The 12209-nt window shown below is 49.1% G+C and overlaps 2 protein-coding genes and 1 long non-coding RNA gene across 5 annotated transcripts; 2 read left to right on the top strand and 1 right to left on the bottom strand.

Moving 5' to 3' along the window:
* Window positions 1–2205: 2205 nt before the first annotated feature.
* Window positions 2206–3083, bottom strand: LOC120653900 (vegetative cell wall protein gp1-like). The gene is made up of 2 exons (XM_039931572.1): window positions 2599–3083; window positions 2206–2347 (listed from the first exon to the last, which is right to left on the bottom strand). Exons 1-2 carry the CDS (start codon window positions 2877–2879, stop codon window positions 2275–2277), a joined length of 354 nt encoding a protein of 117 aa, XP_039787506.1. The 5' UTR covers window positions 2880–3083; the 3' UTR covers window positions 2206–2274.
* A 3665-nt stretch (window positions 3084–6748) lies between these two features.
* LOC120654576 (cyclin-T1-1-like) lies at window positions 6749–10584 on the top strand. Of its 3 annotated transcripts, XM_039932148.1 has the most exons (7): window positions 6749–7123; window positions 7341–7422; window positions 8492–8626; window positions 8725–8900; window positions 8989–9140; window positions 9237–9340; window positions 9425–10584. In XM_039932148.1, exons 1-7 carry the CDS (start codon window positions 6951–6953, stop codon window positions 10163–10165), a joined length of 1563 nt encoding a protein of 520 aa, XP_039788082.1. In that variant the 5' UTR covers window positions 6749–6950; the 3' UTR covers window positions 10166–10584. The 3 variants fall into 3 exon arrangements, with proteins under 3 accessions (XP_039788082.1, XP_039788081.1, XP_039788084.1); XM_039932147.1 differs by having other exon boundaries at window positions 6751–7123; window positions 9237–10584; XM_039932150.1 differs by lacking the exons at window positions 6749–7123; window positions 7341–7422 and adding an exon at window positions 7496–8276 and having other exon boundaries at window positions 9237–10584.
* A 708-nt stretch (window positions 10585–11292) lies between these two features.
* LOC120653899 lies at window positions 11293–12114 on the top strand. The gene is made up of 3 exons (XR_005666890.1): window positions 11293–11557; window positions 11639–11753; window positions 11838–12114. It is a non-coding gene; the product is annotated as an uncharacterized LOC120653899 (long non-coding RNA).
* The last annotated feature ends 95 nt before the right edge of the window (window positions 12115–12209 follow it).

Here is a 12209-nt window from a genome sequence, read left to right as displayed (position 1 = left end):
TCTTCCATTCGGATCCCCCAGCTTTGACCGCCGCCAGCGGCGGAGCCAGCGGGGGGCTGGGGGCCCCAGTCCCCCTACTGGCCGGCTGCCCATGGTGCCTCCAGGTTTCATCATCTTGTCTAGCATTCAAATAACAGTGTTTAGTCCCCCTAAACACAATCTCATGTTGGCTCAGCCACCCCCTAATCCTTCAGCCTAGCTGCGCCCCTGACCGCCGCTGCACGTGGCGCGCCCGCGGGGAGCGGGAGCCCCAGGCCCCACCGGCAGTCGGCTTCTAGACATTGTGGCGATGGGTGGCGCTTTCACGAGTAGGCCCCTGGCGGCGCGCGTAAACGCAGCGCAGGCCACCCCGCGCCATGATGGCGGCATCATGCCCTGCCAGGGCATCGGCGCGGGAAGGCATGCAGGCCCGCGCAGACCGGCAGGCAAGCCCGCAACGCCCTACTCTACTCTACAGTCAGCTACTAGCAGTGCTACGGCGCTAGGCACGCGGGCGCACCACCATTCTGTCGGGGCAGGTGCCCGCCTGTCCGGACGGCGCCTCCTGGGTCGATGCCACGCGGGCCCCGGTCGCGCCAGGGCCCGCACGTCTGTGTGACCGGGAGACGCCGCAGGGCTGCAGGGGCCAGGGGGGCAGGGGGGCGGGCCCGTACGCGGCCGTTACGCAAATGGAAGCGACGGGAACGGCCGCCGGGGTCGGGGTCAGAGCGCAGCTGGCCGAGGCGTGGCGATGCGCGCCTGGGATTCTCTGCGCCGGCCGCCAGGCCGGGCCCTAGGGTGATGGTGGCAGAGGCCCGGTGGTGATGGGACGGGGCAGCAGTGGCAGCGGCAGCGCATGGGGGCGGCGTGAGGCCCCGCGTGCACGGCCGCATGGGCGGTTGACCGAACGGATGGTCTCGGAGGGACAAACGGGGAGGCGCGGCACGGGGGCGGGCTGGCCGCTGGCGTGCAGCGGCGCAGGAGTCGGCGACCGGCCGGCGGCCGGCGGCTTCCAAACCCTGCGCCGCCGCAGGCCGCCGGAGCCTCCCGTGCGCGGCTGGCGGGGCCTTGGGATTCCTGAGACGGCGTGCAGCCAAGTCAAATCGCTTTCCGGTGAGGTGCAGGACGGCGCCAGCATTTCAGCTCCGGAGTTGCAGTTGCAGGGGAGGCGGCGGAAAACAATTCACTGGCCGTTTCGAAATTTCCCATCCTATTTTTATTTCTCTGGTGCAACGGACTGCCTCCCTTTCTTGACCATGCACAAGCTAGTTCACGTCGGGAAACGGGCGCGTCAAGAAGAAGGTTACACGGTGAACTGGTCTTGTTTGTTATTTGGATCACGCTAGAATTCTAGCGCATATGTTTCCCGAAAAAAAATCTCATATGCATGGTGTACTAAATGAAGTCTATTTGCAAAACTTTTTCATGGATGGATGTAACTTTTCGCGACGAATCTAATGACGGTAATTAATTGATGATTTGCTATAGCGATACTACAGTAACCATCCTCTAATCGCGCGGTCAAAATCCTCATTAGACTATTCAGGGTCACTAGCACGGGGTTCTGAAGTTGGTTTTGTAAACTGACTTTATTTGACACCGTAATTAGTGGTCAAAATGACACTATTCCTAGCACGGGGGAGAAACCAAACAAGACCACTGTTCTGCTCCAGTTCTCGGGTCAATACGGCAGTCAGTACTCCATACTACTACTAATACTATATACTGTACGTGCCATGGTGGCGTGTGCGTACAGGAGTCAGGAGTGACTGAGCGAGGACGTTGGAAGTCAATCGCGCCGACTCTTCTCGTTCCAAGCTCTTAGCTGAGATTGTCTGCACCGGGTGCGCTTACGCCTGCTAATGGGTTATAACCCGCCCCAAACCCAACCCCACCCAAACATAAGTAGGGGATTATCCCGACCCAACCCCACCCATTCAATTAGTCTCCTGACCCGACCCAACCCGCCCCATCTCAAATGTGTTCAACCCAACACGGTCTGGGTCTCCTCTATCCTTTATCCTCATCCTCATGGTCTGACGCCGGGAGCAGCATGGTGCCGCCGCCGCGCCCGCCTCGCGGCGCTCTCCAACGCCAACGCCAACGCTTGCGTCGGCGCCCAACAAGCCCAAGGGCAGGACAGTCGCCTCCCGCTACCTGACGCCCTCCCCCAAACCAACCTCCATCTCCTCCTCCGCGTCGGCCCCTGCCTCGAAGCCATCGATGTCGCGGCTTCCTCCGGGAGCGTGCCACCACGACGACGCAGACGCTCGCGGTCGCGTTGCGGAGCCCGGCCTACTCCCTGGAGACCAGCAGGGTGAGGTCCGCGTCGCCCGCCGCGGCGCCGGCGTCCCATCCCCACGTCGTCCTGTAATGGAGGAAAAGAAGAAGTCAGAGCAAGGCGCAGCAGGAAAGCAAAAGGCTCGATAGACCGTAGATGCTAAACAATGGGAAATCAAAGCTTGCAAAGATGTGAGAAAAGATCAAGAAAAGGTAGAAACTAAAGTAACCGGAAGCCGTAAATGTTTCAGAAATTATTATCCTGCTAGAGAACAGAGCATAGCAAGAACGATGGACGCGATGCAACAAAGAGCAGGGAAATGGCAAGCAGTCAGCTACCCGGTGTTGCTGCCCAGGGGTGGGCATGGGCAAGACGGTGGCGGAGTCGGTGACGCCGGCGGGGAGTGGCACGGCGGGGCTGCTGCTGATGAAGTCAGCGCTCGCCGCCCTGGCCTGCGGCCGCCCGACGAGGGCGCGCCCCGCGGGCTCCGCCGCTCGGACGGCAGCCTCGGCGTGCCGTCCGAGCCGGGCTCCGGCGCCGGCGCGGGCGAGGGGCCCAGCGGCGTCGGGCGCGGCGAGAGGTCAGGGACGACCACGGTCATGGGCACCTTCTCCTCCATTGCTCGCCCGGACAATGAGCAGAGCGACAAGGAGGGAGCAGAGCGCCACCAGCGCGACAAGGAGCGCGCGCCGGGGCTGGCGCCGTGTCTCGCCCGGCCGCGAGCCTCCTGCCATTGCTCCGCCTGCGTGGCTGCTCGTGCCGCGCGACGCCTCTTCCGGCCTGCGCTCTCTGCTGCGCACGCCGAGCCGGCGCACCTCCTCGGAGTCTTCTTTCCCCCACCCACCCCAGCCCATCTTATCCTTAACCCCAACCCGCCCCAACCCTTTGACATATAGAATCCGTTTCTACCCATCCACACACACCCGTATCAGAACCCGCCCCAAAAAATCCGTTTCCCCCCAACCCATTAGCACCTGGTACGCCACCATGCAGTACCGGTGTAGCGTAAAAAACGCTGCCCCGGGTACTGCAAAGGGGCACGCCATTTTACCGCAGCGCTGCGCAGACTTTTGCTGATTCCTCTGCTGGCTCCGGCTTCGGTCAACGTACGCTCCGCTCTGACGAACAAATAAACTAGCTCTACCATCTACCTAGACCTGACCAGCGGTTCCAAGGATTAATAGCTACAAGGCTATAACTATAACTAATAACTAATTGTCGCGAGTGGTGTGCAGGGCCCAGGATTATTAGCTACAAGGCAGCTCCATCATCAGCCATCATCATGGAGCCACTTGGGTATGATGCTTGCTGGGTGGTATTGGTCAAACACCCAAACATCGCGCGCAATTGCTTAATCTGCCCTAGCTAGCTAGCTTAGCAGCTTGCCGCAGCTCCGGCCGGCCGCCGGGCTGGCGCGGCGGCGGCGGCGGCGCGGGGCGTTTATTTCTCCGTGTCCCAGCTGGCCGGAGACCACCCAATCCCTGCCAATTGTCTCGCTCCACGGGTTCATCCATGCATACCCCTCCATATCCATCCCAATCACGGATGATGATTCCGATCCCTCCCGATCAAGCTAGCTAGCATTAATTAGCAATGCAAGCTGCTGCTAGCGTTGATCACGGCAGCTTATTTGGTTGGCGCGATCCACCATCCACGGATCCAGCTGCTGCTCCACGGTTCGTTCACACGGCCGTCGTCCTCGGTTTGGTGGTAAAATATAACCAGACACGGCTGCCAATGATTAGTAGGTGTTGGAGCGTAGTTGCTGGTAGGATTAACACATGCATGGATTGCAATGATAATGATACTGCCTAACGTGCCTTTTCTACTTGGAGAAGAAAACGAGTGCATGTCGCGTCAAGTTACATTGCTGAATGCGGCCCCACCCACGAAGGTTCAGAGTCTTCTCGCTAACGCAGCTTGTTTTCTTCTTTGATGGAATGGAATGCGCGTGCAGGATGATAGTTAATGGTACTGCACATGTTATTGTACCTTTCTGTTTGTTTGCCTTGGCCTGTTCCTGTGTCGCACGCAGTGAAGTTCGGACTAACAAAGAAGCCGTTGGGTGGCTTCCTTTGAGACAGTAAAGGAAAGATGTGGAAATCTGTTGGGCCAAATCATTCCCGACCCGTCTAAATCTAGGCCCAACCCAGCATCTCTCTCTTTCTCTCTAGTGGCCAAATCTGTTGGGCCAAATCATTCCCAACCCGTCTAGATCGAGAGATATTCCCTTTCCGTTTCCTTTTCACGGCCCAGTACAGATTTTCTCGCCGCCTGAAAAAGATTTTCTCCCAGATCTTGGTTGACGTCGGAGACGAGCCACAAAAGTTGTTCAAGGCAGAGAGGCAGTCACGACACAAAAACCATCACCACAGAAAGACCCCTCTCCGTATGAACGCTTTTTTTTAATATAATCCTGCACGCGCATCCGCGTCTCGCTGCCAATCTCGTCCAATCCAAGCCTATAAAAGTACTCCGTAGAGTGGATGGCTCCCTCGTGCTTCCGCCTCGTCAGCACTTTAACATGGTAAAAGTATATCATCTCAGTTCACCCTTGTCATCGTGATGGAAGGAGATAAGGGAGTGGCTTGTCGATCGTCGCGAGGAAGAGAAGAGGAGTCGCTTGCTGGGCATCTCACAACAGAGGTGATCGCACCAGCACTTATCAACCATCGCCGCTGAGAGAGCTCGTGTATTTTGAGTGAATTAGCTAAAAAAAGATAAAAAAATTCATATCCAATAGAAACTTCATCTACCTCGTCTTTTATCATTCCCCTGGGCATCTTTGCCTAGCGCTGAGCGCTAGACATTCCTTTTTAGATTTTGGAGAAGCTTTTGGATTTTATCTCCTTTTCGCTAGCTATTTGGTTTTACATAATAGCTAGCTATCCATAGATACAAAAGCTCTTGGAGGTGCTTTAAGGATGGAAAATAAGGAGTTACTCGTTGTCGATATATCTTATTCTTAGATTTTTTTTTTCCTTTTTTTAATAGCAATTTCAAACCCTTTTAGAGGAATTTTGTTAACTTAGTTCAAAATTCGATTTGAAACTTTCAAATCTTCGGTGTGGAGCCTTCCCTGTTACGGAAAAAAACTCGGAGTAATTCGTTTTCCTCACAACTTTTTCCTAGTGTTTTTGTTCGCGGTTGAACGGAGGAGAGGGGAAGCACCGAAGTAGTGACATCGCGAAAAGCGTCACGGTTTGGAAAAAGAACAATTTCTTTTTTCCAATTTGCAACAACAAAAAGGCCGAGCGCGTGGTGCCCGCGAAAAATATCCGACTTCCAGCGCGGCACCTAACCCGAGCAGCTCCCGCGGGCCCCGCGCGCCAGAGACACGCAATACGGGCACGTGCCGCTTTGGAGACAAACGGAAAGCGAACCAACGGCCACCGTTCCGATCCCGCGTGCGGCGTGCCGCCCTGCGTGGCGCAAGCTCCAACCGCACGCGTGGACGTGGCGCGGCAGCAAGTCTTCCAAACTTTGTTCAGAAGTTCCTATCACATTAAGGTGCCGTTTAGTTGCAAACGGAAAAAATTTTGAATGTCACGTCGATAGTTTGACCAGATGTCGGGAGGTTTTTTCGGACATTAATTAAAAAACTAATTTCAGAACTCACTTGGAAACCACGAGACGAATCTTTTGAGGCCTTTGACCGCGTCATTAGCATATGTGGGTTACTGTAGCACTTATAGCTAATCATGTACTAATTAGACTTAAAAGATTCGTCTCGTCATGTACATCCAAACTGTGTAATTAGTTTTGTTATTTAATTATATTTAGTGCTTCATACATGTGTTTAAATGGGAGGTGAAAATTTTTGGAACTAAACGGCCCCTAAAGGAAATCTTACTATTTTATAGTATTAAATAAAATCTGTTTATAAATGTTTTTTGACAGCTGAGTGCCTTTTCGCGAGACGAATCTAATGAGCCTAATTAATTCATAATTTGCTATAGTGATGCTACAGTAACCATTCGCTAATCATGGATTAAGATACCTCATTAAATTCGTCTCGCAATTTAACCCAAAGGTTCTGCAGTTAGTTTTATAATTAATATTTATTTAATACTTCTAAATACTAAAAAGTTCTTGGGACTTTTTTAAGTCCCTATTCCAAAACAGCCCCTAAGTCTCCTCCGCCGCGCCGCCTCCTGTTCCGTCCGCTCCAAGTCCACCGCGGCTGTGTTTAGATGGTGTGAAAAGTTGGGAGAAAAAGTCACATCGATCACTGTAGCACATATAGCACTTTTTGTTTTTTGTGTTAAATATTGTCCTACCATGACCTAATTAGGCTCAAAAGATTCGTCTCGCAACGTACATCAAAACTATGCAATTAGTTTTTTATTTAACTACATTTAGTACTTCATACATGGGTCATTTGATATATTTAATGTTTCGATGTGATAGGAAATGTGATGAAAAATTTGGAAAATTTGGAAATTTTGTGGAAACTAAACACACCCCTCAGGACGAACGGGTCCTTTCCACCTTTACCCCCTTCCGGGTTCCGGCCCCAATCCAACATCGGCGCAGGAACCGCCATCGAAAGCCTTGGCCCTTAAGCTTAGCCCCCCACCGACCCACCTCACCGCCGGGATTTCGAATTTTTCTTACCTCGAAAGGGGAAAATCCTGGTCTTTTCTTTTCTCTCTCGGGGGAGTTGGCGGCGGCGGCGGCGGGGATCGCGATGGGCGCCGCGAGGGAGGAGGGCGGCGAGGCGTACCGGTCGTGGTACCTGAGCCGGGAGGAGATCGAGCGCGACTCGCCGTCGCGGCGGGACGGCGTCAGCGCGGCCAAGGAGGCGGAGCTCCGGGCCACCTACTGCTCCTTCATCCGCGATGTCTGCATCAGGCTCCAATTGTGAGTGGTTTCCTCTCTGTTTTTCGTTTCTCTCTCTCGGCCCTCCTTCCCTGTCCCCTTTCCCCCAATTTCGTTTTGCGTTCCTGTCAAAAAAAAAAAATCGTTTTGCGCTGCTAGGGTAGATGTCGACGGGCCGCATTGCGGTTCGTAAATGCGCGTTCGCTGGAGTTTAATTTTACTGATGAAAGCTGTTTCTTTTCCTCCTCTGTTGTCGCAGGCCGCAGATTACAATCGCCACGGCGATCCTGCTCTGCCACCGCTTCTACCTCCGTCAATCCCATGCTAAGAACGAGTGGCAGGTAAAGATACGCGCAATGCATGCGTACATACCTGCCTGATACAAATCGGTCTCCGGATGAGGATGGTGCTAGAGCTTACTGTTGAACCTAGCATATGTGGGGGGTTGTTGCTCTGTACTTGACCTGATTTTGTGTATTTAGGTAGGATTGGTGAAGGGTATGGTGCTAGCCTTCTCTATCTCTAATTAACAAATTCAGGGGGTCAGACCATGATTTATCACTGATTATGATTTTTTGGCATAGTAATAATTTATTAATGCCTCATTACATGACTGTAGAAACCAGATGCTTGGCCTGGCTTTCACATGTATTGGGATAAGAGGGATGCCGTACTTACCTATCTGTTCCTACAGAGTCCCTAACTAACCATTTTTCCATTGTTTTCTTGAGAGATTAACTAACTTCCTTTTCTTGTGTAGATGCTTTAGAAGTATAAATATTTTTCTTTATGGCCATCAGACCCTAACATTACCTGACTATGTACCTTTGCGGGGTTTAGTCGAGGGTATTGTGTCATAAGAAAATTACACAAGTGTGTGGGTCTACAGATGCACTCAAGATGGCTCCAGGTGAAATATGTCTACGTGTGCACACTTGGGTATGCATTGTGTTGTATCGGTCGCTCGAGTGGCATAAAGCATGGTGGTTTTTTGTTTTTTAGTGAAAGATGTGTTGTAATTGTTCCCGAGGAATTGAACAATTTTTCCATCTTAAACAATGGGTCTGGATGTGAGTTTTAGCTTTTAGCAACTTACCTGGAGCATGTAAAATTGCAATCGTGGACGAAGGTGTGATTCTTTTGGAGCAACTTTATCAAACTTGAAGCAGCACTTACTAATATAATACTCTTGCCAGTAAGTATTAGCAATTTGCTGCACTGCTATCTAATTTCTATGTAGTAATATTTTTGAAATTATGTTTAAATTCTTCCTTCGGTCATGAATATATCTTCCTTTAATCTTGCACAAAGTTGAGTGCCCTAATTATAGCAATACCATTTTTTACTGTTCAATCAGTTCTGTTGATTTGCTAACACTTCAGGTTATTTTTCAATTATTTATTTTTTCAGACTGTTGCAACTGTTTGCATATTTCTTGCTTCAAAGATTGAAGACACACCTTGCTCATTAAAAAGTGTCATCATTGTGGCATATGAAACAATGTATCGGAAAAACACTGATGCTGCTAAGAGAATCCACCAGGAGGTATTTCAAACTTGCCACAATTATTACTCCTGACACTTGACTGTTGCTTTTGTAATGTTTGATTGCGGTGTTGTATAACTTTTTTAATTGAAAAGCAGGAAGTTCTTGCTAAGCAGAAATCCCTAATTTTGGTCGGGGAGACACTATTGCTTTCAACCATTAGGTTTGATTTCAATATACGTCATCCTTACGAACCACTAAAGCTTGCTCTGAAGAATCTGGGGATCTCCCAGAAGGAAGTGAGGCAAGATGCCATGAGTATCGTTAATGATACGTAAGTTGCTTGAGCTATTCTGTTAACTTATTTCTTCTTTTAACTGGCAATTTTTTTTCCTGAGCTGGTTTTACACCTGTACATGCAGGCTTCCGACTACATTAGTTGTGCAGTTCAAACCACACTTCATTGCTGCTGGATCGCTCTTCCTTGCTGCTAAATTTCATAACTTTATACTTCCTTCCCAAAATGGTAGAGTATGGTGGAATGAGTTTGATGTTGCACCAAAGCAGTTGCAAGGTAGTGATTTTTTCTTGGCATTCATTTTAACTTTATTAGTTTATTTCTCAGTTCCATCAGTTTTCTGACATGTCTGACTATCAATTACACTTGCAGATGTTATACAGCAAATGACTGAGTTATTTAAGAAAAGGGACCCACGCTCAATGGGTGCTGTTATCAAGCCAGTGCCAACTTCTACTCCGACAGATAAACATCAGGTCAGGCCGACTCCAAATTTAACTACGACTCGAACAAATAAACAACAGATCAACCTGGCTGTGACTCCGACGAATAAACAGCAGATCAAGCAGACTCCAACTCCGACTCTGACAGATAAACATCAGATCAAGCCATCTCCAGTTCCAACTCCAATAGATAAACAACACATCAAGCTGACTCCAATTCCAACTCCAATGTATAAACAGAAGATCAAGACGATTCCAGCTCCAACTCCAACTCCAACAGATAAACAGCAGATAATAAGCACTCTAGATCCTCCTGTGAGGCATACACAATGTTCAAGGAGAAGTTCTAGCAATAGCAATACAGAAGCTTATGGACACATGCTTTTGGGCAGTTCATTTGATGACAAGTCCACTGGCAGGTCAACAAGGTATGAAGAGAATCAGTGTCGGCGAAGGTATCAGCGAAAATACATAAATCATAACTTGGATCAGAGGTTAGGGGAACAGTCTTACCAGGGCATTCTGAAGACTGCTTGTGTTAATGAAGCAGGAATCAAGTCATTTGAGTATACCAGCAGGCCAGCAAGGCGAACATATGAAGAGATTTCATATCAGCGAACACACATAAATCATAACTTTGATGCTGTTGATACGGATCAGAAGTTAGATGAACGATCTTGCTGGGGGACTCTGAAGGCTGACTGTGTTAATGAAGCAGGAATCAGGGACTTGAAGAAAAGAAGAGTTCAAGAGGGCACAGGGCTGCAAACTATTCATACATATGATTCAAATGCATGGAGGTTTGAGAGGCAAGATAGCTATTTGAAACAAATTCATCTTGGGAGAAACAGAAGGTAGTGAGAAGATATATTATATAATTTCCTTTTATTCGATAATAAAAGACTGGGTTGTCTGCTAGACTGCTAAGTGAGACAAAGGTGTCTTCAAACATAAGATGTGGACGGTCTGTAAATTAAGTTACTCGTGCACATCAAATGCACCCAGCTTGCACTGAAATGCCAACAAATATTTTTGACGCTGTCTAAGGCTTCTTGTTGGTGCGAATGTACATAGATGAAAATAGCAGATTCTGGACTCTAATGTCATTCTTTTTTTTTTTGTGTGTAACCGAGCTGTATGGCTAAAACAAATTTTGTAGACCGATGCTTCGACCTGTATATAAATTTTTGTAGCAATGTTCTTATGTATGTATGTTAGATTGCAGTCACCTCGTAGTTTGAGGTCGGTGTCCCAATACTGCATACTTTGTGAGATCATCTCAGTTTCGTCGCCATTGTATCTGTTCTGTGCCTTGGAAAGTTTTGAAGCAGCTAATGCATTTCTTTTGTCAACGGGGAGATTGACATTCTTTTTTTCCATCGACACAATCTATCCTACACAGCTTATCATCACCTTTTCAATTAGTTTCAACATATTGAAATATATACTGTGGAATTGCTTTACATCTTTTCAATGTCTTTTTTTGTAAGCTTCGTAACGTTGATTGTTTTGGTTTTGTCTTAACTTTAGACGATTGTTTTGGCTTTACAAAACTAAAACGACCCACGCTCCGAATGGATCGAGTACTACTCGGTATGCAGATGGAGTTTCAACTTATACCCACGCTCCGAATGGATCGAGTACTACTCGGTATGCAGATGGAGTTTCAACTTACGCTTCACGGCGACGTTTGCTGCGACCTGTGAAAAGATTGTTCGATTCCTGCTCTGTTCTTGATAGAGGAGATCTTTTCTAGGCGCGCTCACAACACCAGTTGTTAACCGAGAAATTTGGGATTTGGCCATTGTCAAAAGTGGACTTCACCACTTTACCATCGTTCTCGTGGGCTTCGCTCTTTTGCCATCATGAAACGAGTGCACCCCGCTACAATGCATTTTCTTCATTTTCCTATTCATTTTGTATTTTTGTTTTATTTGAGCAATATGACCTGACAATTTTGCCCTTGAGCAAACCCTTACCCTCTCGTGAGTCCTCACGAGCACCAGAACCTCTCATCTCTTTCTTTCTCTGCTGCTCGTGCCCCATGGCCGCCGCCGCCACCCCCTGCACGGCATGGCCCTAGGGCTGGCGCCCCCTCCTATTCTCTGCTGCTTGTGCCTCCTTCCCTCCGCTCTCCACAGCAGCTAGATCTGGGCGTGATAGAGGGAGTTTGCATTGTGGATCTGCAGTGGATGTGTGGTGAGGAGAAGACAACGCCATGAACTGCGATTGGGCAGATCTTGTTGCTGGGTAAGTCCTTTCTTCAATGTCTTACTCGTCATGCTTCCGAGATCGATTAGTTAGTCCATCTAACTTAAGTTCTTCCGAAAGTTCTGCCAAGAACAAAGCCAAGAAAGCAACCAAGACAAATGAAGAAGCTTCCACCAGTTCTTTACCAACCCTGGAAACAAATAATACAAAACAGTCCTGGTAGAGTTACTAGAAGGTATGCTGCTGGGAATTGTTATTCTCATCACATTTTTTTTTCTTCTCATCTCAGTTTTTTGCTCATCTCTTTTTTTTTCTGCAGCCGACTTGCTATGCTGCAGGAGAAGGCACTAGTACCCAGCCCACAGTGGCAGCCTCACTCACCAAGCAAAAGACTGCAGCCAACAAAAGTCCTGCAAGGAAGCTGGCACGGCGGCACCTAAGAGACTGAAGATTAATTGAGCTGTCAACTCCAAGTCTTAGCAATTTATGTACCTGTGAACTTAGTGTTTGTGATCTAAATGTACATGTCAACTAAGTATTTGTGAGCTACTTGTGAACTCAGTATTTGTGAGCTAGCTACTCCTTTGCAACAACAATCAGTGCGACACACTCTGCTCCCTCTCTCTCTTCGAGCCGGGACAAATGGCGGCGGCGACGGCGGCGGTGACATCCAACGGCGGTGCGGCGGCGG

The sequence above is a fragment of the Panicum virgatum genome, chromosome 1N (assembly GCF_016808335.1).
Source record: "Panicum virgatum strain AP13 chromosome 1N, P.virgatum_v5, whole genome shotgun sequence".
In the NCBI taxonomy this organism is placed as follows: Eukaryota; Viridiplantae; Streptophyta; class Magnoliopsida; order Poales; family Poaceae; genus Panicum; species Panicum virgatum.
This window is presented reverse-complemented; position numbering and strand designations above follow the sequence as displayed.

Coding starts and splice junctions, on each gene's coding strand:
- LOC120653900 (XM_039931572.1), bottom strand. CDS start 2,879: ATGGAGGAGAAGGTGCCCATGACCGTGGTCGTCCCTGACCTCTCGCCG. Junction 2,348..2,598: donor CCCCTGGGCAGCAACACCGG/GTAGCTGACTGC, acceptor CCTCCATTACAG/GACGACGTGGGGATGGGACG.
- LOC120654576 (XM_039932147.1), top strand. CDS start 6,951: ATGGGCGCCGCGAGGGAGGAGGGCGGCGAGGCGTACCGGTCGTGGTAC. Junction 8,901..8,988: donor ATGAGTATCGTTAATGATAC/GTAAGTTGCTTG, acceptor CTGTACATGCAG/GCTTCCGACTACATTAGTTG. Junction 9,141..9,236: donor TGCACCAAAGCAGTTGCAAG/GTAGTGATTTTT, acceptor TTACACTTGCAG/ATGTTATACAGCAAATGACT.